Source organism: Syngnathus floridae, chromosome 5 (genome assembly GCF_059516105.1).
Source record: "Syngnathus floridae isolate MCC-2025c chromosome 5, RoL_Sflo_1.0, whole genome shotgun sequence".
Taxonomy (NCBI): Eukaryota; Metazoa; Chordata; class Actinopteri; order Syngnathiformes; family Syngnathidae; genus Syngnathus; species Syngnathus floridae.
This window is the reverse complement of record NC_142417.1, coordinates 5145349-5170935: the sequence shown is the minus strand read 5'-3', so window position 1 is coordinate 5170935 and position 25587 is coordinate 5145349. Positions and strand designations below refer to the sequence as shown.

The following is a 25587-nucleotide window of genomic DNA, read 5'->3' as shown; positions in this document are numbered from 1 at the left end:
GTAGCAGGCAGACGTTTAGCTACAAGCTGAGCAACGAAAAGGTTTTTTCCCCCACGTGTGTTTATGCATGTGTATGCTCAAAGAGAAGCTGTGAGCAAATGAAAGGGTTCTCTCCCGTGTGCGTTCGCATGTATTTGATCATGTTTTGCTTTTAGGGAAATGTTGTACTGCACGCGGAGCAGCTGAAGGGTTTTTCGCCCGTGTGAGTTTCCATGTGTGCGTTCAAACTGCGCTTATAAAGGCTTTTGCCACAAACTGCGCACCTGGATGGTTTTTCTCCAGTCACTGTCGCTGAGTGCACAATTAAAGCTGCTTTTCGGGCAGATGTAGAACGACAAACAGAACAACTACAAGATTTCTCCCCGCTGTGCATTCTCGTGTGTAATCACATGAGCCTTGAGACAATCTTTTCGCGCAAACCGAACAACCAAAGGGTCTTTCTACAGTGCGCATCTGCATGTGTTCGTTCAAATTCTTCTTTACCAGTAAATCTTTCCCCTCAGTCCGAGCAACGGTAAGGTTTTTCTCCAGTGAGCGTGCGCACGTGCACGTTCAAACTGTTTATAAGGACAGTTCAAGCTGCAAACGGAACAAATGAAGAGGGTTCTCCCATGTGGGTCCTTAGTGTCGAGTCAAATTGCAATTATATGTAATGCTTTCGTCACATTCTTAGCACGTGAAAGATTTTTCTCCCGTGTGCGTTGCCGCGTGTCCAATCAAAGAGACGTTGCAAGCAAATTGCAGATTATTCAATTTTGTCTCCTTGGAAAAAGTCTTGTGTTGGCTTGGAAGTGCCAGACTGAGGAATGATAGTGAACAACACATGACACGTGGCCCGTGACTGACCATTTACACCAGGCGCCTTGTGGTCACCAACAAACGTGTCAATGTTTGCAGCCCCTCATGCTAAATAACCCTGGGCAATGAGCCACATGCTGCTTCACCAAGACATGATTCTGTGCTCACGTGGAGCAGCAATTACTACGAGGGACAGCTGATCATCGGCCAAGCTGGCTGGTTGGTTGGTTTGGGGGTGTCCCTTCTGCAACAAATAACTATCAATCAATGCAGCTCAGTGGGTCAGTTGTGGAACTTCATTACTATCTGAATTATACTGCCCCTTGGTGGCCTAGAAGCACGCTGCAAAAGGAGTACAAGGGCTGGACCAAATTCATGGCATTCGCGCCTCCACATGCAAAACAGGGCATTTTTTAAATTTTCTTTTGTCACTGTCGGTGTTTGCGCATGTGTGCGGTCAAACTGTACTTATAAGAAAACCCTTCGCCACAAACTGGGCAAAGAAAGGGTTTTTGTCCCGTGTGTGTGGCTGTGTGCGCGATCAACGAGACGCGATGAGCAAAGCGATCGCCGCAAAGCGTACACTGGAAAGGTTTTTCTCCCGTGTGCGTTCTCAAGTGCGCCACCATGTTGGCCCTCTGATTGAAGGTTTTACCGCAAACGGAGCATGCGAAGCGCTTATCTCCCGTGTGCGTGTGCATGTGTCGGGTGAGATTGTAATTATAGGCAAATCTTTCGCCACAAACTGAGCACGTGAAAGGTTTCTCTCCCGTGTGCGTGGCGGCGTGCCCCTTCAAGGAGACCTTACGTGCAAACGTTTCGCCGCAAACCGAACAACAGAAAGGTTTGTCTCCCGTGTGGACACGCATGTGCGTTACCATGTTTGACTTGCGGGCGAACCTTTCACCGCAAGCCGAACAGACAAAACGCTTTGGTGCTTCCTTTATCGAGCGTTTGTCGTCACCTTCGCAGTCTGTGCCGCTCTTCGACGATTCTTCCGTGTCTTCGCTATGTGACAGCGGTGCCAAGAGGTTGTCCGCCGCTGCCGCCCCTCTGCTTAGACGACAACGCTCGTCGTCTTCACTCTTCGCCGAGATGACAGTAAGCGGCTTGTTGCTGACGTCCACCTGCTCTTCTTCCTCTTTGATGAGTGGGGACTGCGGATCTTGGTCTGAAGGGCACAAACCGAACCTGACAATAGCAAGGTGATACGTGGACACCATCTTCGTGGAACCTTTGAATTGGGAATAAAATAAAACATACAATGGGCGCTTCCAAAACCCTCCATCATAACCATATGGGGGGGAAAAAGGGCTGCTGGCTGCTAGTTGCCAGGCCAAGCTGCTTTAATAGCGGAAATATATGCCCTTCATCATCACTAGTTTTTTGAATGGCACAAAGCAAGCATGGTGTTTCCACATGAAAACAGCCATTCACAATCAATTGAAAGTTTCACACAACCTAAACTAACATGCATTTGATTGAAAAAAATATCATCCATTTCTTTTGCAAAACGCTTCTGCTATCTACAACGACCTTTCACATAGCGATCACTAGGTAGACTTTTACTAACGCGACCAAACCTTGGAGGAGAGTTTTGGGGCGAACGGCTTCCAGTTGGCATCGGTGTCGCTCGCTCTCCTCTCTGGCGTGACAAAGTTGCTCCTTGTACGAAGCGATGGTGCTTTCGAATAGTTCGAAAATTTCGTCGGCGGCCACCATGAGTCGCTTCCTCACAAACTCCTTCAACATTTTGACAACTTAAAGTGTATTTTTGTGCTCGGCTATTTCACTACGCCAACCTGAAGTCGAAGGAAAGCGCGACCGACTGCGCATGCGTACATCAGTCGCCATCTTGGACTGTTTTCAAAATCAATTCTTTATTGCTCATTGCGCATTAACAATGAACAAAACAGCAAATAACTTGTTGCATTTGACTTATAGAATCACCTCTTCCTTTGAAAATATGTTATTGGGCTCATCAACTATCTGTGAAGAAAAAAAATAATGCGAAAACTTGGACATAAAACTTTGAGTGCTCTTTCTCAAAGTACTTCTGTAATATTCGATTCCTTCTCATTCCGGGTTTGTATGTCATCCGCCCGCTATTCTTTGTTTGGTTTGTCCCGCCTCAACGGATGTGATGTAATAGATTAAATAAAAAATAAAAAATAAAGATATCTGAACAGAATAAAAAATAGCCCTCCAAAGCGATCATAACAGTACCTGGAGGGATATATGATGCTTTTCTACACCCCTGAGCACTCCAAATACACGAGAAAATTATTTTACAGGAAAAAAAAAAAAAATCAATTTTCCAAAATACGTGACAACAATAAAGTGACAACTTTATTAATCCCTTAGGATTGCTTCCTCAGGAAACCCTGGTTCCAGTATCTTAGACAGAAATAAGGTATATTCACGTGATAGTCTATACATCTCAACTGAGAGACAAGCTTTATATGTTGGGCAGGAGCTAAATTTAGCCTGGGTTGTGAGTGCGAGTGAGTTACGGAGAGTCTCTGCTGCTTGGGCATGACAAAGCGGACCACAAATCCATTCATCGCCAATTCACTCTTTTCAAAGGTAATGTTGGAAATGATCTTGCAGTTTCAGGGTTACAGTTTGCAAGAGCTTAATGGTTGAAACTATGAACAAAGCAATCCTAAACACATTTCTAGGTAGGCTGTTAGTGACGTTTATCGCTCTCTTTGCAGCGGAGCTCGTATCCCATGACTAGCTGGAGGTTACCGCACGGTGCCGATTGTTGCTCGTTTGAGAGCAGACGGTACAGCGAAACCTTTATTCCATGTTGTGTTTCCGCATGTGTATTGTCAAACTGCACTTCTTGAAATAGCTTTTGTCACAAAGGGAGCAAGTAAAGGGTTTTTCTCCCGTGTGCGTCCTCATGTGTGCGACAACGTGGGCCCTTTGGGAGAAGATTTTACCGCATACTGTGCAACTGAAAGGTTTCTCTCCCGTGTGCGTCCGCGTGTGGACATTTAAAGAGAACCTGTGGGCAAAGGCATCGCCGCAAGTGGAGCAGCGGAAAGGTTTTTCCCCAGTGTGTTTCCGCATGTGCACGCTCAAGGAGAACTTGTGAGCAAACGCATCGCCACAAACCTCACAACAAAACGGTTTCTCTCCCGTGTGCGTCCTCATGTGTTTAACCATGTTTGGCTTCTGGGGGAACCGTTTGCCGCAAATGGAGCAACAAAAGGGTTTTTCTCCTGTGTGCGTCTGCATGTGTGCATTCAAACTGTGCTTGTAAGAATAGCTTTCACTGCATAGTGAGCAGGCAAAAGGTTTTTCTCCCGTGTGCGTTGCCATGTGAGCAGTCAAAGAGACTTTCTGAGTAAATTCCTCACTGCAAACTGAGCAACTAAAGGGTTTTTCCCCTGTGTGCATTCTCATGTGTTTTTTCATATGGTCGTTTCGAGCAAACGTTTGACCGCAAACTGAACAGGTCAAACTTTTTCTACCTGTGTCACATCTCCTTTCAGTCGAGTCGTTTTCCGAGGGCAGGAAGCGTTTGCCGTCCCCTTGGCAGTCTGCATTGCTCAGTGATTCTCCTGTGTCCCCGGTGTCCGACAGCAAAGAGAAGAGTTTATGTGCTTGCGGTTCTCTACGACGCTCTCCACTTGGAACGCAAAGTAGATTGCAAGGCGACGACCCACCGGGGAGTTGCTCGTCTTCACTCTTCACCACCACCACCTTGAGCGGAAACTCGCTGATGTCGGCCTCTTCTACTTCTTCCTTCACACGGGAGAACCGTGGCGCCTCCTCTTCCTCTTTGACGGGAGGAGAGCGCCTGTCCGACGCTAAGAGTGCATCTGGAATGACTTGACCTTTTCCGCCGGTGGCTCGTCGTTGATCCAATCTCACTGCGGACAAATGAAAGTTGCAACCAGTTGTCGGTCTGTTTCCTTCACTCGCAGACAGTGAAATGAGTCAAAGCCAAATGCGGCTAGAAAATCTAGACTGTCAAAACAGTCGTTAACTAATTGCACCTAAAGTTTAAAATAAAGTCTAAATAGGTTACAAGAAGGTCTCTAAAATTAGTGATAAATATACAGTTTGAGTCACACAAGCTACAGTTCGGTGCGTGAAACGTCTGTTGATATTTACAATGTCATTTTCATTTCAGCGTGCAGATGAGACACGGCGTCAATTTGTATGCATCATCCTGTTGTTTCGCTGCACAATGAAACTCGAGAGACATTGGGAAGAAAGAAAACTGCTTTCTGTTCTGCCAGTACACGAAACGTGACCAGACCTCGGATGTGAGCTTTTGGGCAAACGTCGCCCAGTTGCCGCTGTCGCTCGCTCTCCTCTCTGGCACGATAAAGTTGTTCCTCGTACGACGCGACGGTACTTTCGAACAGACCGAAGATTTCGTCGGCGGCTGCTATAAGTCGCTTTCTCACCAACTCTTTCAACAGTTTCATGTTGGTTTTCGCCCTGTTTCACAGCCTTTTCACGTTCCGACGTGTCGCCGTGATGCTTTTTTTATTTTTCGTTCTTCTAACGCTTATGTATGTGCGCATGCGTACGAAGGCAGCCATTTTTAAAGGCATCTACGGTGGGCTTCGAGGGACAAAACCCAAAATACGCCGGCCGTCATGTATACATGGTCCTAGTCCGAATCCTCACAATTGTAGGTAAATAAGATGCGCACGAGTTATAAATGCATAAAATTGTTCTGTCCATGATAGAATACAGACAATTAACAGAGCCATGGTGCCGAGGAATGTGAGAAACCTTGACGTAGTGGGTTCTGGCTTCATGATTGGCTGAGAAATGTAAAATGCCAGATGAATCCTGCGAAAAAGAAAATTGTGTCCCGTTCCACGAAAAAAAACTTAACCAAAATGTTGGCCTTGTTACAATGCGTCACATAATAAAGCATTTTGATTATGCTGCAGTGTGTCTTTTTGTTGTTGTTCGTCTCTGTGTGCCCCAAAAGGAAGTTTGGAAATGTTGTCAGAATCTGAACAGACTCTATTTCAGACGTTTCATTTCAAAGACTGTCACCAAGATAAACAAAATATTTGAGGCAGGACTTTTTAATGACATAGAATACAGCAACAACAAACTAGGATACATGGATCAAAATCAGATGCAAAATGCTTTAACATTGTAATGTGTGTGGTCAAGATAACAGAAAATGTTTTCATCAATTATTTGAAAAAAAAAACATAAATACTGATCAGACTAAGGTGGCCCTGAGAGCTACACTCTAACAATCGATTCAATCGACTATTTAGTCCGTCCAATGTTTGACTGCAAGCGGTTTTTGTCTGTTATGTTTGCGCATGTGTGCCACCAAAGTGGTCTTCTTCAAGAAGGTCTGGTCACAAACTGAGCAAGTTAAAGTTTTTTCTTTGGCGTGGGCCCTCTGGTGTCTGCTCATAGCTGACTTGTGAGAAAAGTTTTTCCCGCAAAGCGAACACGTGAAAGGTTTTTCTCCAGTGTGTCTTCTCATGTGCGCGACCAGATTTTCTTTGCGAGCAAAGCTTTCGCCGCAAACGGAGCACGTGAAAGGTTTTTCTCCGGTGTGTGTCCGCATGTGTGAATTCAAACTGTGCTTATAGGACAGGCTTTCGCCACAAATGGAGCAAGTGAAAGGCTTTTCTCCCGTATGCGTCGCTGTGTGTGCAATTAACGAGACCTTGCGAGCAAACTTCTCGCCACAAACCGAGCAGCTAAAGGGTTTTTCTCCCGTATGCGTCCTCATGTGTTTTGTCAGGTCCGACTTATAAGAAAAGTTTTTCTCACAAACGGAGCAGGTGAAAGGTTTTTCTCCAGTGTGCGTCGCCGTGTGTGCTATCAAAGTGGCCTTGTGAGCAAATTTTTCCCCACAAACTGAACAACTGTGCGGTTTTTCTCCCGTGTGCGTTTTCATGTGTTTATTCAAGTAGTCTTTAATCAAATAGACTTTGCCGCAAACTGAGCAAGTGAAAGGATTTTCTGCGGCGTGCGTTACTTTGTGGACGATCAACTCAACCTTCTCTGCAAATGTTTGGCCGCAAAGGGAACAGCCAAAAGGTTTTTCGGCGGCGTGCCCTTTCATATGGCGAGCAGCGTCAACCTCAGTGAAGTTTTCGCCACAAACCGAGCAGATAAAATCGCCGTCATGCGCGTGAGCTCCCACCTGGGTTGTGTCCTTTTCGAAGCGTTGGTGGCCACCGCCGTCGCTGGGCAAAGGTTCATCTGCATCTTCCCGGTGCGACAGTAGAGGGAAGAGCTTGTCTGCAGGTTGGCCTGCCCTCCGCGCTTCATCCGGACTCTCGTCCTCCCTGTCGTATTCGGTCTTCACCACGACGACATTCAGTGGCAGCCGGCTGACATCAAACTCCTCATCTTCCTCCTTGACGCGGAGCATCTCCGCATGGTCGGTTTCCTCGTTGACGTGCGGCTTCAGCGGACGCTCCTGCTTCGAACCGGAGCCCTCCCCTTGATGATCTGCCTCGCACAAGCCACGCAAATGAATTATCTTGGAATGTTTCAACTTGACAACTACAATAAAATACGGTGAAATAATCACGCAACACAATCGCAGATGGCATTTTTTGGTCGGCTGAAGGTGGATGAATTCAAGTTGTCTTTCATTTTATGAATACGTGAAACATCTTTTTTGTTCCCCCAGAGTTCAACGTGTGATTTAATGACAGAAATGGCAATTTGTGTTCTCTGTCGCTCTCTCTTTGTTTGATATAAATGCAACATATAATCCAGAACAAAACAATAACAGCAACCTCCCTTTAGGGGGTTGTGGCTCCCGTTGTTTTATTTGGTTGTGCATGTTTCCTGTGGGAAAGAGTGGAAAAATAAAACTCTGGACGTGCAGACACTGACCTTGGTTGTACAAGACGAGCGGAGGCGAGGAAATGTCGTCCGGATGTCGCTGCTTCTCTTCTCTTGCTCCACAAGGTCGCTCCACTTCCTCCTCCTTCTGATTCTCCCCGTAGGACGCCATGGTTCTTGCAAAGTGCCCAAGCTTTGTTGCTTGTTTGTTTGTTTGATGTTTTTGTCTCCCAACAAAATCAAGTCGCGAGTCGACCCGCAGTGAGAGACTTCCGTCTTCTAGCTTCGTCTTCTTCTGCTATTATGGTGGCTCGCAAGCAACTTGGAGTGCATTACCGCCACCTTCTGAAACGGAGTGTGGGCCAAGCCATTCCAATCATCTATTACATTTCCCACTGAACCCGATGATGTTAAAAAAATAGACATCATTTCAAACACAGCTCACGCGAACTTCTGTTGAAAGTGTCTCAAGTATTCAAAAAAATTTCCCGAACCCTAAGCTCGTTAATTAAACGTTGTCTTGCCTGATTATACTTGACACACGGTCTTTTTTTAATACATGTTCTGTAGCTATCAGTAAAAAAAAAAAAACAATGTGCTATTTGTGCTATTGTGTACATGCAGTACTACTCCTCCACGTTAGGCGGCAGTAACGCACCGGAAGCCCTCGATGGGCTTGAGCCGATAAAGAAAAGTTAGCAGCAGCATTGCAGCCATCCTCCCAAGAGAACAAAGCGCGAAGTTCAATAATTGTCCGTGTCCTCCGAACACACACGGGAGAAAAGCCCTTTCGTTGCGCAACTTGTGGCAAAAGATTCTCTCGAAAGGAGCATTTGGAAATACACATGAGAATACACACAGGAGAGAAACCCTTCAGTTGCTCAAATTGTCCCAAAAAATTCACACATAAGACCACCATGGCTTCACACATGAGAATGCACACAGGAGAAAAACCTTTTAGCTGTGCATTCTGTGGTAAAGCTTTCAGTCAAAAGCAAAGTATGCTGCTACACATCAGGATACACACTAGAGGAAAGCCCTTGGCCTGCTCCTTGTGACTTCAACATTGACGGAAATTGAAAGGTCATGCATGAACTGAAAACCCCTCAATGTGTGACTCAAATGTTGACTCAAAAGTCATGTGTGCTATTCCTCATGAAAATGAGGTAAAGCCCTTTTGGACCTCAATGCGTGTCATGTGTCTGAAAATATTTTTTGCTCTACAAAGTGTGTAATTGCGTGGCTTTGCGTTCTCGGAATTGTGACAGTGGAGAAATATGGACAGTGAATTGGGTCAAAAAAGTGAGGGTCATTTGATTCATCACCATTTGCATTGGTGCCATCTCGGACATCTGCAGCTCCTTTAATTATTCAGGTAGCTCGAGCAAAAGAACGTCACTATTATCTAAGTAAGCTCTCCAAAATGTGAGCTTCCTTCAGGTTTGATGTGCAGCAATTCAGAAATAAATTTAAATTGAGCCCGAAAACTTGTATACATTTTCCTGATAATGATAGTTATACAAATGTAAGATGCAAATCGGTTCTCGGTTTTGGTGCGTTTCTACTTTGGGCCATCGGATGGCTGCACATTTAACTGAATTTGGAAAATAAAAGACAGGCCAACAAGATTAGGGAGTGAGTGAATGTCTCAATCATTTCTGGTAAAGAATTGTGCAGAATTATTTCAATTATGGGATACATTTTTGGTTTAGAAAATTAGAATTTGCTTAATTTTAACATGGGAAGGAGCACTGTTTATGACGGTAGAACAATCAAAAGCACTCGGCACATTTTAACAAGAATCTGCATTTATTTGCATGAAAATAAGTCTTAAAAATACTATAAAACAAAAAGTAAGTTACCTGTAATAGCTGGGCTGCTGTGACATTCAAAGGCTTTAAAGTGCAATTAGTTGCTCATTTGTTTCTTTAGTCAAAACCCTCGAAGAACCCCCCCCCCCCCCCAAAAAAAAAAATCCTGAGGTGAACATTAGGACAATTCTTCTCCAAATAATCATTTTTCCACTCTTCATTAAGGCTTCTCTTTTAAAAGCACAATTTGACTCTCTTGGACACACACGCGTACACAGAGGGAACGCTGAAGTCCCGCTCGACAATAAAAGAATAAATAGTGAATGGAAATAAATAGTGTGTGGCAGCAGAGAGAACAAACTGTGCAAAAATAGCTCACCCCGATCACAACGGCGCTTTGCCTCCCAACATTTGGTCCTCGGGTTGCGGTCGCTTATGCAACCGTAACAAATAGCAGCAGGCCAACACGGGCCACCTCCTGTCTCTCTTGTGTCAGCTGACATTCACAGAATGAGATCGAGCTGCACACTGAACCCGTCGTGGCGGGTGGCTCGCGGTCAGCGCGAGGTGACCCCCAGCTGCGTCTTGATGTGCTCGTACACCACGTAGCTGATGCTGACGGCGGGGACGACTTTCAGGAAGTTGGGAGCCAGGCCCCGGTAGAGGCCGGCTGGACCCTCGGCCCGCAGGATCTGCTGGAAGAGCGCCGTCATGGTTGCCTGCTGGCCGCCGCCCGTCGCAGCTGCAAAAGGAGCAAGCGTCATTTGGGATTTCAGTCAGGCGCCTTTCCATGTCGAGACTTGAGACGAGTGCGGGGGTCTCACCTTGTGCTTGCATGCGCGTCCTGACCAGAGCAAGCGGGTAGCTGGCGAGCTGGCCGCAGGTGCTGGACACGGTGCCGCAGGCCAGCAGCAGCAGGACACCGGCGTCGCTGGCGCCGTACTGCTGCAGGTAGCCGTTCTTCAGGGTCTGGTGGACAACGGGGTGATGCCAAGTTAGCGAGGGAACGGGGCCGTCCGTGGAGGGGGGTGAGCGGCGGCGCTTGCTCACCTCGTACACGGCCAGGTCGATGCCAGCGTATGGTATGATGCCCAGCATGTTGGGCACGTAACCCTTGTAGAACGCCGCCGGGCCCTCTCGCCGGAAGATCTGCTTGGCGCAGTCCGAGATGCTGGCGTACTGGCCCGTCTTTCTCAGAGCCAGGCGCGTTTTCAGCACCTAGAGATTTAAAAAGTAAAACAAGAAGACATTTGCACAGATTGCATTTTCTGAACACTACTTCAAAGATGTGGAGGAGTGGGCCGAAATACCGTCCGGGCCCTAATGAATTACAAAACACCCCCTTCAACCGGTGATGGTGCTCACCTCCATGGGGTAGATGGCGCTCTGGGCGATGACTCCGGCCAGCGATCCGGCCACAAAGCGTTCAGAGATGCTCAAGGTCTGCCTGTCGCTGCCGATCAGACGTTTGATCTGCGGCAAACGGGACAGAGATGTCAGCCGGCTCACGTTTCATGTACGGGCAGTCGCCGTGCCGTCCTGCCCCGCAGCATACCTGCTCGTACGCCATGAACTTGAGGGCCGACTCGGGCGCGATCTTGATGATGTTGACGCCGTTGCCTCGCCACAGCGAACGCACGCCACCCTCCTTGATCATCTGTGCCAGGCCGCTCATGATGCACATGTTGTTGCTTCTGGAGCCGTACACCTACAGGGACACCACCTCGTTAATAAACAAAAACTCCTTTGCCCAGCGAAAGGCTTGCTCATGATGTTAGCGTGAAGCTGGTGGTTATCAGTTTTCAATATGGAATATTTAGTCTTCATGTCAAATTGTGACCAAAGTTGGACAAAGCGTTACGTGGGTAAAAGGTGAGCACGAGCGGCCAACTGGAGGCCGTTGACGCAAGCGAGGACCTTGGAGCCGGCCGGCAATGACGCAGGAAGGGTGGCGGCGGCAGGCCCGCTTGGACCTCAGACTCTGTGCCCCTCACCCCCCGCTCCATTTAAATATTAACTCTTGTTTCATAGCTGGAGATAAAACCACGTTTGACTAACGACAGGTCCGATAAGATGCTCCACTTTCCTCTGGAGTTACACAACGGCGGTGACCCCCTTACCTGCATCATGACTTTGACCCGGTCCAGAGGTGCCGTGCACGTCCTGGAAACTGCGCCGGCTCCGCCGCCTGCCACCAGGTGACGCCACCACATTCCACTCTGCTTCTCCTCTATGCTGAAGTCGTCGGGGACGGTCAGGTTCTCGCCCACGTCAAAGATCTGCCCGTTACAAAACGAACACGGAGCTGTTGCTTTCTCTCAAACAAAGGTGAGGCTGTTCTTGAAGCACTTTTTCCCCTTCTTTCAAAGAGTTTAAACAATTGTGTGCCGCTACTTAATGGCCTAAAATGAAAGGACATCCAAAAAGAAATAAAGGAGCTCGATTTGAACCCCAAAAATGAAATAGCCGTGTCGGAGGCTTCTGAAAGTACCCAAATGTACTTCTGTTTTGTGTATTTCTGTTCAAGTGGACTTAGGTTCCAGCGTGCAATCGCCATGTTGGCATTGGCAACGCAGGGGACTCGTTGCAACGCCAGGGTCGGGTTCACCTAAAGGCCAAAGCGCGGCGCAATCAACCAGTAAGCCCAATGTGCCATTTAACAGGTTAATAAAAAAAAAAAACTCGTTGCACCAGGTGCTCATTAGCAGCACCCGTGGGAGCTGCCGGCAGCTGCTCTTTGCGCCGGCGGCAATTTTTATGCCGTTACATAAGCGACACGCATAATCCGACCGGAGCTTAAGCGCTGACGCACAGGCCGGGTTCCTTCCCGGGGTTGTGCCTCCTAATTGGCCCATTTAGCCGAGACAGGAAGGTGCACTTTGGAGCCGATAATCATTCCTAAATAAACCGTGTGCTCAAGAACCGACTGAGAATGGAATGGCATGAGCGCTTGGTTGACTTTCCTGTGCTCAGCAACTCACCGTGGAGTGCTTCCAGTACAAGATGATCTCGGGGATGCTCTCCGTCTCCTCCGCCGTGGAGTACTTGCTCCATTCTTTACTGCTGATGGTTATGATGCCGTTCTTGTCCACGCTAAAACACCAAAATGAGCAAATTCAAGCCACACACACAAAACGCATAAAAGAAATGTAGAATCCACTCCGTTACCTCCGAAGGGCTTTCTCGGCGAGATGATGTGAAATGTGCACGCCGATGTCTCGCAGAGCCTGGATGAACTCTTTGCTGTCCACCCGGCCTTGAGAATGAAAAGGGGTTCATACGGGGACACGCGGAGGACAGGAGGTCTGAGCACAACTGAGACACTCACCTGCATTCCTCTTGACCACCAGCTTCAGGTCTTTCTCATAGTCTCGCAGGTAGTGCACAAACTCCTCAAAGTCCAGCCGGTCATCGCACATGTCGGGCTCCCTCCTGGTCTTCTGTGGGTCAGTCGCGCACAGATTACAGATTGATGAAACGGATGCCCGTATCGAGTCATATCCCATTTTGCCCATTTAAAGTCAACCATTGCCACCGTGACCCATAAATGCTGCCCCACGACCGCTCTATCTTTGACCCGAGAACTGCAGAGGCCGCCGACGTCGGTAATCCCGTCTCAAACTAAATCGAGAGCAGGTCACTGTCACTGACGTAACATCTTGACACCCGACCTGGCCTGATTTGTCAGGCGGTAATCAGCTGCACGCACAGGGCGGACAAATGTCAACTTTTAAGCAAGAAAGTCAGCTGCTGCTATGGCAAGCTTGTTCCTCAAAAATATCTGGTAAGAAAATTGCATGGAAATGCAACTTTTGAAGAGTCGGTACGACTTCAACTTTGCATACTTTAAAACAGTGCAGCATAAGAAAACAACAACAACAACAACAACAACACTAAGCTTCAGCGATTCCTCTTCAATCTATAATAAAGGATCTCTGTGACGTCACGTGTGGCAATGAATGAGAAGTTCCCGGCGACTTGCTCGGAAAGGCGGGTCCAGCATTTACCGAACGGGACAGCTAGCAACTAATTGCACTGTACACATATATAACCACTTTCGGAATCGTTTAGTTATTAAAATTGGAATTTTCGGAGATCGGAAAACGTACAACGTCGTGGCAGCTGGAGCGCGGCGAGCTCTGCGGCCTACTCGTAAGGCTTTCGTGCTAGCTTGGCTAAGCTAAGCCGGCCGGCGCCCAGACAGATTCAATCAATGACGGTAAATCAAGTAGCTTTCTAACTTCTACGTATTATTCCAAGCTCTAGTGCGCGTAAATATCTCCACCATACAATTTGTGATATTATTTTCTTACTTTTCGCCATCGCTGATAGGTGGAAAACTCTTGAGACGGCAGGAACACGCTGAGTTTGTTGAAGAGCGAATTGAGTTCGGTCGGAAGTCCGTTCGATTCGAAGTAGTCCACCTCCACCGGGTCGGAGTTGGACACGGGGACATAAAGGCACAGGGCAAGCATGCTTGGTTCCGTCAACTGCAAGTTAAACTCCAATAAATAAATAAATAGACGCGTGCAAGCTGCTCCTTCACGGCGGACTATCGAAATACCGGTGAGTCACGAGAAGCCGGCTTCTAAAGAATGTTGCGATGCCCCTCCCCTTCCAGTTATAAATCTACGTCATTTTACTACTAGCCAATCGGGATGCTTGCTCATTGACTGGCTCGGCTTGAAGTTGCATAAGAATTGGGCTGTGGGGCCCAATCCCATGCTCGTTTCTGTCCAGCGTGTCAAAAATGAACCAATCAGATGTGTCCTCTAACTCAAACGCCTCCAGAAGCGGCCGAGGTGACCAAATGGGCTGTTTAATCAATGTCAAGGCAAGAACCGCGTAATGATTTAAAACAACACTATTCACACAAAGCTAGAGACATTTTCATTAAGACAAGTCTAGTATTAATTTATTAATTAGTAAACCTATCTATTTACCGTAATCAGACCAATTCGCTTCCTCTCTTTTGTTATTGTCGTGTACATGTTTATATTGTCTACAGCTATCTATCTATCTATCTATCTATCTATCTATCTATCTATCTATCTATCTATCTATCTATCTATCTATCTATCTATCTATCTATCTATCTATCTATCTATCTATCTATCTATCTATCTATCTATCTATCTATCTATCTATCTATCTATCTATCTATCTATCTATCTATCTATCTATCTATCTATCTATCTATCTATCTATCTACCTACCTACCTACCTACCTACCTACCTACCTACCTACCTACCTACCTACCTACCTACCTACCTACCTACCTACCTACCTACCTACCTACCTACCTACCTACCTACCTACCTACCTACCTACCTACCTACCTACCTACCTACCTACCTACCTACCTACCTACCTACCTACCTACCTACCTACCTACCTACCTATCTATCTATCTATCTATCTATCTACCTACCTACCTACCTACCTACCTACCTACCTACCTACCCTGATTCACGGCAAACATTTTGTCGTCGACGTTTCACTTGCGTCACACGTCAGTCGCACTTTAACCTGCGGAATCGCACAAACATCAAGATACAGGATGCAGGTGAGGGGAGATAGCGGGGGCAGCGTCTGTCATAACATGCTCTGTTTTGACCCGCAAAAACATGATGAGACAAAAAGTCACCAACAAGGTGTTCTTTTGGGGCCAATGCGTGAGTGAATGAATGACAAAATCCACGATAGTTAGCAGTGTTGTGGAGCACAAAACAAACATACATGGCGACCCTCCATGCAATAAACAGAATACATTGTATGCCTTAAAATACAGCGATAATCTGATGACTGGTCTAAAAGCGCCAGCATTGTGAAGAAATGGAAACAAACTCTCGTTTATTTTTACAAATATGTGAATAGATACAGGAGTAAGAATAGTGGGTAACATTTTTGTGGTAATCTGCGTATCCATAGTTGAGATTCATATATATAAATATCAGCATGCTGAGATACTGTGGGGTCAGGCAACTTCTTTGAATCACAAAAAATTGTGTTCCCTGACCGGGAATCGAACCCGGGCCGCGGCGGTGAGAGCGCCGAATCCTAACCACTAGACCACCAGGGAATGTGTTCGCCAGCGTCTAGGCATTTAGATTTGTAACTACAACCTGGGAATGTGGTGCGTCAAAAATAGCATATACAGGCGCCAGCCACTAAAGGACGCTGTTTTACCGCTTTGAGCCCGCACTTTGACCTACCTACGCAAGCAAGTCTGTAATACTACATCAATACGCGGAAATTGTATCTTTTTTTCCTTTGAAAAATAAAAGATAGGAGATTCAATTACCGCGGTGTGTTTTTGAAGGATCAAAAATAATTGAATTTTGGAGATTTAACCCACCGAAATATGTATAGTTTAGATGTGATTGTTCTTTGTTTTGCGACTTTGGTTGACTCTGGTTGACACTGTTTTTTCATTTTGAAAGTAAATCCGAAAGGTCGTGCTTTGCTGAGTTAGCTTGAACCGACCCCCACCCCCCTCACGCTGGCTGGATCGATCCTGTTCGACGACGGTGGGAAAGTTTTGAGTCGTTTGGGATAATCGTAACCGGGGGTGGAAATGTCTCCAGGTTGGTCACTGTTCTCGACTCACGTTTATTGTTTTATTAAAATCCCTTGTGACTTTCAGGCCACCAAATGTTGACTTTAACACAGTCATTTGGTTTGTTTTTAGATTTCTGCATTGACTCGTCGCCGAAGACGACGAAAGCAGAGGAGCGAGCGGCTCCTCGGCCAAATCTGGAATAAAACACTACCCCCAGCACGAAGGTCCCTTCCGGGGCGGTTTGTAGTTTGGGGGGCTTTTCACGCGACCGAAGGCTCGACAAAGGATAGCGGCGGAATGGCCTTCTTCGCGAAAAAGAAGAAATTCAAGTTCCAGACGCATCTAACGCTGGAGGAGCTGAGTGCAGTGCCTTTCGTCAACGGGGTTCTCTTCTGCAAAGTTCGCCTGCTGGACGGAGACTTCGTCGCTTCCTCCTCCAGGTCACTTTTCATTTTGTTGACCTTTAAAAAAACATACTGCTGTTGTTGTGTTTTGTTGACGTAGTTTGTTGTCGAGCTGCTGCCGCCGCCGGAAGCATTGCAACTCACACAAAGGTTGGGGTTTAAAATGAAGGCTTGGACACCGGACCGGGTTCGGGCCTCAAACCAAACATTGAGCCACATTTAAACCGGCGCAATGCTCGAATTCAATCTGAAATACAATACTTCATTTCTGAAAGTCCTCGCGAAGGCGTCTTGAAACCCCCACTTGACTGCGGCTCGAACCGGCTTGAATTCCCGACCACGGCTTTTGAAACCATATCACCACATTGAAACCCGTCAAACTGGCGTAGGATCTTAAAGTAGGGTTTCAATCCAGGGCTGGAGTTTCCAAGTAGGATTTCAATACAGGTTTAGGATTTCATCGGTGAGGCTCGAGCAAAAAGTTGGTGTTAGTCGTTAAAGACGAGGTCGGGCTGTCAGAATTGGTTTTAAAGGAATTTCCCCGTGTGGGACAAATGAAGGAATCTGGTGACTTATCTTAAAAGAAACGGCATCGTGTTGTGTTTTTTCAACTTGCAAAACGCCACTGCCCAAAAAGCACCACAATAGCCTCACCCATGTCCAAAACAGATTTCCTGAATTGCTCTTCTTTTTGCCAGGCACCAAATGATCTTAATGCAGCCAACCGGCTACACCTTTGCACCATTGCATCTTTGCACACGTTCAAAGTGCCATCATGCATCTCCCGTATCTCTTCATTGCATTCTCTTTTCGTTTTCACATGTCTCGGCACTGACACAAGAGCACGGATCGTACATTTGACGCCAGGCCCTCCAGAAATGCGTGTTGGGACGACAAAAATATGCTATAACGGGAGCACAAAACCGCACGGCGGCCTCTTGCTGTTAGTGCGTGCGTGCATTTGCGTCTCCCGCGTTCTGCAACGTCTCCAATAATGTTACACACCGCCTGCTTTTCTTTGACGACTTGTTGTTCGAGACCACTCCTCTACCCGGCCACGGATATGACCTGTCTGAGCGAGACCCTCTCAGCGTCCTCTTTCCACGCCCCCGCCTTTCTGGATCTTACATAACCGATTATCATATTGAAACAAACAATTATCTCTCTTACTCTCGCTTCCTCTCTCCTCCAATCAGCTTGGCACGTCAATGCACGTTTTTTTTTTACACCCCCACCCTGCACATCGGCCAATGTCCCTGTTCACTGACAACCCTACGCCGAGACTGTCAATCAAACCCAACCGTCTGTCAATCACTCATGGACATTGAGACCCCCTCACATCGGGTTGTCACCTGGTCATGGCCTCCTCTGGCGCCTGTCAATTTGTCATTCCTGCCCACGGTCACACCCCCTTTCGGGTATTTGTCGATAAAACGCATGCGCCGCCTGCTTCTGTCAATCAAACAGACACGGCCATCCAGCTGCAAATGGAGGAGACAAAACTGTAACTTTTTTTTCTTTTTTTTTAAACTCCATTCACTGCCTGTCATGTTCAGACCCGTACCCCATGGAAAGAAAGACAAACAAATTTTTATGAGCACGTAATCCGGGATTGAATGTGTAGACAAAAATGTCATTGGTTGTTGTTAATATGCACGCCCTTCCCAGCAGAGCCAAAGCTCGACTTGAACGCTACCGTGATTGAGAACGGCTGTCGTGAGGAAAAAAAAGTTCCTCCGACCAGCAGCCAGCTTGAAAGGCTTTCCGAGTGGAATGTTGGCAATTTGAACCGCTCCAAATGTCCTGCTTGTGTACGTCTTCCATGCGATGCCTTCTCCCGGGCCATTAACACGAATCACATGTCGTGATGGCCAGAGAAAAAAGGCCTGCCCGAGAGGGCCAAAAGAGGATTGGGTGTGATTACTCAAATGATTTGTGCCGCACCGTGACCTCATCCGGACTCTTCAGCACACACGTGTGTGAGAACTTATCATGCGGGGATGTTTTCCGCACCCTCCTGCAGTGGCCATAAACATTTGTTCAAAAAATGTTTGATATAGCGTCTTGGGAAAAGATGACAGAGTTCAGGTAGTAAACAGCAAATGGTTATGTCAAAAAGCCACACTTGAGCCCCTTTGCTCATGTCAAAAAAAAAAAGCCCCTTTTCAGTTTTGTTTACTTTTATTTTTTAGCTTATATTTATTTTATTTATTTGTAGTTTAGTTTTTCTTTAGTTGTAGATGTCACAAAGAACATTGTAGCATCAAATTTTTTCTCTTCTTTTGGCCATGTTTGTTTTCTACCAAAGGCTTGTTTTCTCCGCTTTTTTGTCAGAAAGGGAAGAACAGAAAAACTAGGAATAAACTTGCTTTTGGGTGAAAGCACCCTTGTTAGTTACGATGCTTATATTGTCATTGTCGGAAAGCCAATTTGAAAGATCCATCAAAATGCCCCAAAACAGCTGGCTATATGAGGAGCTCTGCCAAAACCAAAAAAAAAACAGAGTTGGGATGAAATGGGTTGCAAAAAATACAAAAAGCCAAAACACGCATGTCTGAAATACCAAATGGGTCGATTTGTCCAGCCTTCGTAGAGCAAAGCGCGGGAACCTCTCTCCGGCCAGAGGTTAGCCCGCAGCGACCGCTTTCCAGCAGCTGCTTCCTGTTTTCGGCTTGATTTTTGCCTCATTTGCATATCGTGCGTACGGGGGGGGGGGGTGCCGGCGCGCCATTTCTACAGTAAAGAAACATCTTGATTGAAACAAGATGAATTGTTAAAGGTCAAGACACGTGCGAGTGGATGCAGATGTCACTGTACTTGCTTTAGAAACAACAAAGCGTATATTCCAAAATGTTCATTAATAGCAAGATATAGGACGTGAAATACTACAAATATTCAATTGAAAAAACATTAGAAACTGATATAAAAGACCATGTATACAAAAATACAGCAGCATATTAGTTTTACATTTATATACCAATTTTATCACAGATTATTGGTCAAGAATAATTGCAAGATGGGGATGGAAAACTATCTCCTTGCTTTGTCTTTTCCAGCACGAAAAAAAGTTCATTGCCCGGCTAAACCTTTCCATGCTTGTGTTTTGTTTTGACCCGAGCCGCCATCCTCGAGCCGGTTCCGACGTCACGACCGCTTCCTCTGTATTGCTGTCTCTGACATTTCTTGTTTGTGTTTCTGCTCAGTGTGGATGATAACGACCTGCGTCCGCCCGTGTACTCTTGCTTGCGTTTGTTTAACGGCAACGTTTCGGACGTTCGGAGCACAAGGCATTCTTAGAAATCTGTATCTGCCAAAAGTGCAACAACGTGAGCTTTTCTCTAATCCAACTTGATTTGCCAGAATCCTCGCACTGCATCCAGCTTTGACAAGTGTTTGGCTCCTGCCATTTCACTTGCAAATTTTTTCACACTTCATGTTTGGGTCCAGGGTTATTCTCAGCTGTTTGTTCTTGTTCTTTTTCTGTGTGTACACGCACGCACACACACGCATCAAACCCCACTAGTTTCATATGTGCATTCACTGAACCCCTCTTTAGTGAAAAAAAAATCGATATATTTTTTTAAATTCAAGACATCGATGTTTGTTACTGGTGCACAAAATGAGCCGTGCATGAACATCACCTTGTTCAAAGAACAAAACCAACACAACTCACCACAAACTACACACCTGCAAATCAGCGTGACTTCTGCTGTTGCCATTGCGAGACCATGCGTCATCACAAATTTCCACGATAAATCAGGTATGTTTGGACCTCCACAGTGGAGGCTCTGCCAAACCCCTGAGACCGACTCACCAAACCCCTAGGGTTGGATCGAACCCGGGTTAAGAACCACTGGTATAGGGTAAACCGGTGGCCGCGGTGTCTCCATTTTCAATTGCACAACTTTACTTCTCTCACCATGTATTGTTCATCTTTGTAAATGACCAAACTTTGTCTTGAACAACAAGCTTGCGCTCCAACTTTATTTTTCACACATCGCCATTGACCGGGAAGTAAGTCTGTCTTCTTCGTTCCGTATTGCTGACTTCATAACTATTACTGAAAACAACGGAAACCTCTGCTGGTTGCATATGGTATTACAGTTAGCCACACATTGTGACTTTTTGGTGAATCTGCCTACGGTAGACATGGCTGGCAAGTTTCATGCGGTTCCCCAATTTCCCCACTGCACGCCTTTATTTGTGACTTGCCATTAATCGAGTGTTTGCATGCGGGCAGGGAGGAGGTGCGTGAGAACTGCGTACGATGGAGAAAGAGGTTCTCCTTTGTGTCCAAGTTGAGCGCAAACCCGCACACGGGCGTGCTGGACCCCTCCGTCTGCCGTGTGTCTGTGAGGAAGGTAAGTGAAGCGAGACAAAATGGCCGTCAATGTTCTACACGTTGTGTCACCTCTAGGCCGCGAGCTCAAACGTGGGCTCGTTTAGTGACTGTCCCCCCCCCCCCTTGCAGGAGCTGAAAGGCGGGAAAACGTATGCCAAGGTGAGAGACTCGCTGGCGCCGGGTGACCCCAGATACAGAAATAAAACATTTGCAGTTCCGGTGCTGAGCACCGCTTCCTGCGAGTGGCCACATTTAGACTTCCCTCCTTGGAAGTGAGGCTTCCTAGAAGAAAAACAGAAGCCGCTTCCGCCACAGCACAAAGAGGGAACGAGACGGCAGATTTCCTTATGCCATAAACGTTGTGCAAATTTTACATTTCAAGTTACCTTCCAAAACTCTTCCATCGCCAGCAAAACATCTCGAGCGTGAATCGATATCAAGCGTCTTCCCGCGCGTGCTCGTATCACGCCCGCTCGTGACGTCCGTCCGTCTGTCCGTCCGTCCCCAGCTGGGCTTCGCGGACCTCAACATGGCCGAATTTGCCGGCTCGGGTTCCACGGTGCGCTGCTGCCTGCTGGAGGGCTACGACACCAAGAACCGACGGCAGGACAATTCCATTCTCAAGGTGAGCATGGCTCGCCCATCTCTGCCGAAAGCCTCGCCAACTGTTTTTTTTTTTTTTTCTCGCAGGTAATCATTGGTATGACCCTCCTTTCTGGCGACCCCTGTTTTAAAACGTGAGTTGTTCTTTTCTTTGTTTCCAAAGAAAACAATGATGACAGACTTGTATGCATCTCTCGTCCTCCCGTGAAATCCAGCTTCCTCAATGACTTTTGCTAGATTGTTTAGCTTTTGTGATATTGTAATGCAAGCACAATAATAATGATGAGATACTCTTCCGTAGCAGAACCATGCATGATATCTTTACCAATGGGGCTTGGGCTCGTGCATTCTGACTTCCTTTAGTCCAGCTGGCACGGCCAAAAGCGTCTCGGTGCCGCGACGCGAGCACGCCCTGCAGCCGGACTGCAAGGGGGAAGGAACCAAGGCGGAACCAGGGCCACCCGGAGGGATTTCCCTGAGCCGAACGCCCAAACATCGGCCCTCCCTCGTCGGCTCAGGTACGCGTCCAATTACATTTAAACGGGCGACATTTTTGGATGACAAAAATCTCCAGTGCAAGTTTAGTCGTCTACAAAATGCTCCCAGCCTTTTCACAAAACACAACTTTCATCACCAACATTTTCAAGCTACAAAAATAACCTCAGTCCACAATTCAATAACAAAAATCAGAATTTAGTTCCCAAACCTTTTGAAAGCTCAACTACAAAATAATTGTTTGATCAAATTTTGAATAAAAAAAAAACTAACTTGCATTTGTAGATAACTACAAAGGTTTTGTCTAAGATTCCAAAAAGTGTGTGCTTTTGTTGCGCTCAGGTTTTCCGGAAGACCCTGAAGGTAACGCGTGCCTTCCCGGAGAACTTTTCCAATCGGGACATTCTCGCAACTCCAGCTACGCCAGCCAGCACAGCAAAATTTCTGGTTTGTTTTTCTTCCCAGACGCGACTAGCCTTGCACCTAGCTTTAGCTGACCCCCCCCTCGCCGTGTCTCTCCTGTGTCCCGCAGGCTACAGCACGGAGCATTCCTGCTCATCCAGCCTGTCGGACTTGACGCACCGCAGGAACACCTCCACCGGCAGCAGCGCCTCGGGGGGTCCGGTGGGCTTTGCCGCAGACGCCCCCGCCGACGGAGAAAGAGACGCTGGGCGCCCGGACAGACCGCCGCGACCTCCCAGGCTGCTTCTGCCCACCAACAGGCCCCCCAGGTACAAGGCTACCGTTGTAGATGTCAAAAGTGGCCCAAAGAATTGCATATGGTCAATTGAAATGGTTTATTTATCTATTCATTTTTTAATGATCAGAACCGCAGGCCCGTTTTTATGATTTTTTAAAAATTTGTAAACATGAATTTGGATCAAAATCTTGAGCATAGATTGAGCTAACAGCACACATTGACTTAAGGTTGAACTTGATGCGGGACTTAAAAAAAATAAAAACCTTAATCTTGTGAGCAAAATATCTGCATGAATTTTGATCAAAAAATGCAAATTTAGATGACAAGATAATGTTAAGCGCCAATTTACATGAGAAAAGGAAACCTAAAAGCCCAAATGTTGTTAAAAATGTCGTCGGAGCTTGCTCATCGTGTGCTTGCCGTACCTCGCTCGAGTGCCTCTCGAAAGGGTCGCAGTTGGCTTGTTAAACTTTTTGTCCGGCGCTCTCATATTGAGGCGTGCATACTCTTTTTGCTGTCTTTCAATATAATTACATTTGTGACTGTTCCTACCTATTACGCAATCATGTTGGTCATCACCGTGCCACTTGTGGCGCTCACCATAGCGAGTGCAAACCAAACAGCACTTTAAAAAAAAAAAAAAGCAAATTCAAAGAACAAAAATCATGTGAATGGATGTCTTGAAAACAAGCAATGTGTCCCAACCCAATCGATCTGCAAAGTTGTGTGTGACTTTCAGGAGGAAACAGGACTCTGTGGAGAGTCAGCCATCTTGGGTGAACGACACACGCATGGACGCCGACGACATTGTAGAGAAGATTGTCCAGAGCCAAAACTTTGAGGACGTCAGCAACACTGAAGGTCTTCACAAATGCTATTCATGTTTAATAAAATAAATCTTTGATGCAAGATATAATCCAACTCAGGCTCTTTTCTTAAATAGTTGAATTAAAATAATGTTTGTAAACATAACATGTAGAGTTGTTTTAATATTACATTGATTAAAATGGGATGGATCGCAACGTGCCCGTAGCTATGACGTCTTCTTTAGCACTAACGTAGCATCCGTTGTCACATCCCGCAGACAGCAACCTGCGTCTGTTCGTCAACCGAGATGGCAGCACGGCGCTCGGCGCCATTCGACTGGGTAACAGGTGAGCGCGTCTCCGTCTTGTGTCTTTGGAAAAACTCTGACCACTCGCTGTGTCCCCTCAGGGTGCCGGCCGGCGGCTATGAGCCTGTGGTCATCGAGAGCCGCTAGATGGGAGGGATTTTTTTTTTTTTTTTGCCCCCTGCCGGCTTCAGCTGGTCTGACGATAGCGCAGGGGGAAAGACAGCAGTTTGCACTTTAACTGCAGGTGGACGTCTCATTTCAGACACTAAGATCCTCGCGGCGTCCTCGGCGTCGCCACCATCGGCAAAATGGAGCGCGGGCTGGCAACATTGAGTGTCCACGCAACTGAATCAAATATCGATGTCACGAGTGGGGCGCGACCGATTAATCGTCCGGCTGATGTTGGCGCTTTTTGAACGCCACCCAAAAAATTAGCTTGTTTTAATCATCATATATTTCTCATTTTTTGCAGATTAACACGTTTCAACATACAACAAAGATAAGCCCATTCAAACATTGCCCTCCTCCCAAATTGGCAAAAATCAGCCATTTTTTCTCTGTTGTGAAGTTCTACAAATATGAAAGTATTGTAAAACAATCACATTTTATTTGACTTGGATTTTTATTCAAATTTTATTCACGTTCCGTGCTATTTGGAGCCCGTGAGCCCGATGCGTCTTTGCATCCGGCAAAGATGCCAATGACGGCCAAGGAACTCGGAGCGTCCCCCCTCCCCAACCTTTTTGAAAGTTGTTTGTTCATTTTCAAGCTGTGGTCACTCTGCTGCCCCCTGTTGGAGAAACCAGTGTTTACAGTCAACACAGTTCACAAAAAGCTTGAGAAATGGCAAGGAAATGTTTACAAACAGCTGGCTGCTTGCAGCGTTTTCTTTCTTGTCATTTGTTTTGTTCATCTGTAGGATTTTTTCAATGCTTTCCAGCAAAATAGTGGCAATTAGTCCTGTTTACTTCCCCCCACAAAATGTTTGATTGTCACACTGCTTTTTTGTTGTCTAGAAAGTCACCCGCATGGTTTGACGCAGTTGACGTTTTGGGGGATGAACCACTAATTTGTCTGGTTGACACCACCTATTATTCTTGTGATACTTGTACTCTCTCTTTTTTAAAGCATTTTTGTATTTTTTGTCCATTTATTCTATGACGGTTTTTGTCCGGAGGATGGATGTTCTAAGCTGTGCACACGACTCACCTTCCCTCTGTTTTGTTTTTTCCACTATTAGAAATTCATACGAGAGTATTACCATACCGTAACAAAGATAGTATTCACCCAAAGGTACCGAGCATCACCTTTGTAACACATCTAAAGAATAAAAATCCACTCTATTACTTGTGTATGGAGTTTTTAATTGTAAATGAATAATCATGTTAAAATTTAATCATTTCAAAGTTTTCCAACTTCCAAGGTGTCTTTAGCCGCTTGGAAATGGAGAATGATCTTCACCCAGCCGATCATTCAAGTCATGGCCAGAGAAACACGGGCAAGGGCAGACAACTATGTACAGAACCTGACCAGCAGAGAGCAGTGTCAACCAATATTCTTTTCACAAATGCATTTTAATATATACAAGTAAAGGTTGTTCTCGCCAGGAGCTCACAATGTGACTAGTACATTTGATATATTCCATACACTACCAATAATATTTTATATCATTAACCTAATACAGCACAGTTGCTATAGTCATTATTCTGAATTATTCTGTGTGTGTGTGTAAATTGACAGTCATCCAAAGGAACTGGAATGCTTTAATTGAATTTGTTGTTTTGAGAAAACGCTGATCAATGACTTTCGCAATTACCGGAGAAGTAATTACCGGACAATATGCATGGATGTCTCGTGCACGCTGCAGTGGCGTCAATAAATGCAAGCCGAAGTTTACTCACAAGGCTCCGCTTGACCCTTAAGTCTGTTAACACGACGGCCGGAAAAACT

General features: G+C 46.3%; 4 protein-coding genes and 1 non-coding gene across 7 annotated transcripts; 1 reads left to right on the top strand and 4 right to left on the bottom strand.

Moving 5' to 3' along the window:
* Positions 1-375: 375 nt before the first annotated feature.
* On the bottom strand, positions 376-2671 carry LOC148397694 (uncharacterized). Of its 2 annotated transcripts, none has more exons than XM_088376492.1 (2): positions 2382-2671; positions 376-2032 (listed from the first exon to the last, which is right to left on the bottom strand). In XM_088376492.1, exons 1-2 carry the CDS (start codon positions 2548-2550, stop codon positions 1227-1229), a joined length of 975 nt encoding a protein of 324 aa, XP_088232618.1. In that variant the 5' UTR covers positions 2551-2671; the 3' UTR covers positions 376-1226. The 2 variants fall into 2 exon arrangements, with proteins under 2 accessions (XP_088232618.1, XP_088232619.1); XM_088376493.1 differs by having other exon boundaries at positions 376-1969; positions 2382-2668.
* Positions 2672-3125: 454 nt separating this feature from the next.
* On the bottom strand, positions 3126-7954 carry LOC148397693 (uncharacterized). 2 transcript variants are annotated; one of them, XM_088376481.1, is made up of 2 exons: positions 5075-5360; positions 3126-4682 (listed from the first exon to the last, which is right to left on the bottom strand). In XM_088376481.1, exons 1-2 carry the CDS (start codon positions 5244-5246, stop codon positions 3601-3603), a joined length of 1254 nt encoding a protein of 417 aa, XP_088232607.1. In that variant the 5' UTR covers positions 5247-5360; the 3' UTR covers positions 3126-3600. The 2 variants fall into 2 exon arrangements, with proteins under 2 accessions (XP_088232607.1, XP_088232606.1); XM_088376480.1 differs by lacking the exons at positions 3126-4682; positions 5075-5360 and adding exons at positions 5847-7263; positions 7657-7954.
* Positions 7955-9395: 1441 nt separating this feature from the next.
* On the bottom strand, positions 9396-14408 carry LOC148397692 (mitochondrial adenyl nucleotide antiporter SLC25A25-A-like). The gene is made up of 10 exons (XM_088376479.1): positions 13730-14408; positions 12745-12856; positions 12585-12672; positions 12398-12509; positions 11537-11695; positions 10972-11124; positions 10782-10889; positions 10467-10634; positions 10241-10385; positions 9396-10158 (listed from the first exon to the last, which is right to left on the bottom strand). The coding sequence occupies exons 1-10, from the start codon at positions 13889-13891 to the stop codon at positions 9974-9976; spliced, it is 1392 nt and encodes a 463-aa protein (XP_088232605.1). The 5' UTR covers positions 13892-14408; the 3' UTR covers positions 9396-9973.
* A 1019-nt stretch (positions 14409-15427) lies between these two features.
* trnae-cuc (transfer RNA glutamic acid (anticodon CUC)) lies at positions 15428-15499 on the bottom strand. The gene has a single exon. It is a non-coding gene; the product is annotated as a tRNA-Glu (tRNA).
* Positions 15500-15669: 170 nt separating this feature from the next.
* Positions 15670-24983, top strand: LOC148397690 (early estrogen-induced gene 1 protein-like). Its single transcript, XM_088376482.1, has 12 exons — positions 15670-16004; positions 16109-16419; positions 20624-20744; positions 20855-20884; positions 21234-21350; positions 21416-21462; positions 21692-21846; positions 22166-22270; positions 22356-22554; positions 23263-23384; positions 23608-23677; positions 23739-24983. The coding sequence occupies exons 2-12, from the start codon at positions 16277-16279 to the stop codon at positions 23782-23784; spliced, it is 1155 nt and encodes a 384-aa protein (XP_088232608.1). The 5' UTR covers positions 15670-16004; positions 16109-16276; the 3' UTR covers positions 23785-24983.
* Positions 24984-25587: the final 604 nt, after the last annotated feature.

Bases quoted from the DNA above. Each gene is read 5' to 3' on its own strand.
- LOC148397694 (XM_088376492.1), bottom strand. From the start codon at position 2,550: ATGTTGAAGGAGTTTGTGAGGAAGCGACTCATGGTGGCCGCCGACGAA. The intron at 2,033-2,381 runs GTTTGGTCGCGT...CCCAATTCAAAG, and splicing joins CCCCAAAACTCTCCTCCAAG to GTTCCACGAAGATGGTGTCC.
- LOC148397693 (XM_088376480.1), bottom strand. From the start codon at position 7,777: ATGGCGTCCTACGGGGAGAATCAGAAGGAGGAGGAAGTGGAGCGACCT. The intron at 7,264-7,656 runs GTCAGTGTCTGC...TGTGCGAGGCAG, and splicing joins GCTCGTCTTGTACAACCAAG to ATCATCAAGGGGAGGGCTCC.
- LOC148397692 (XM_088376479.1), bottom strand. From the start codon at position 13,891: ATGCTTGCCCTGTGCCTTTATGTCCCCGTGTCCAACTCCGACCCGGTG. The intron at 11,125-11,536 runs GTAAGGGGGTCA...GTGTCCCTGTAG, and splicing joins GGGTCAAAGTCATGATGCAG to GTGTACGGCTCCAGAAGCAA. The intron at 10,635-10,781 runs GTGAGCACCATC...TTAAATCTCTAG, and splicing joins GCGCCATCTACCCCATGGAG to GTGCTGAAAACGCGCCTGGC.
- LOC148397690 (XM_088376482.1), top strand. From the start codon at position 16,277: ATGGCCTTCTTCGCGAAAAAGAAGAAATTCAAGTTCCAGACGCATCTA. The intron at 21,847-22,165 runs GTACGCGTCCAA...TGTTGCGCTCAG, and splicing joins GCCCTCCCTCGTCGGCTCAG to GTTTTCCGGAAGACCCTGAA. The intron at 22,271-22,355 runs GTTTGTTTTTCT...TGTGTCCCGCAG, and splicing joins CCAGCACAGCAAAATTTCTG to GCTACAGCACGGAGCATTCC.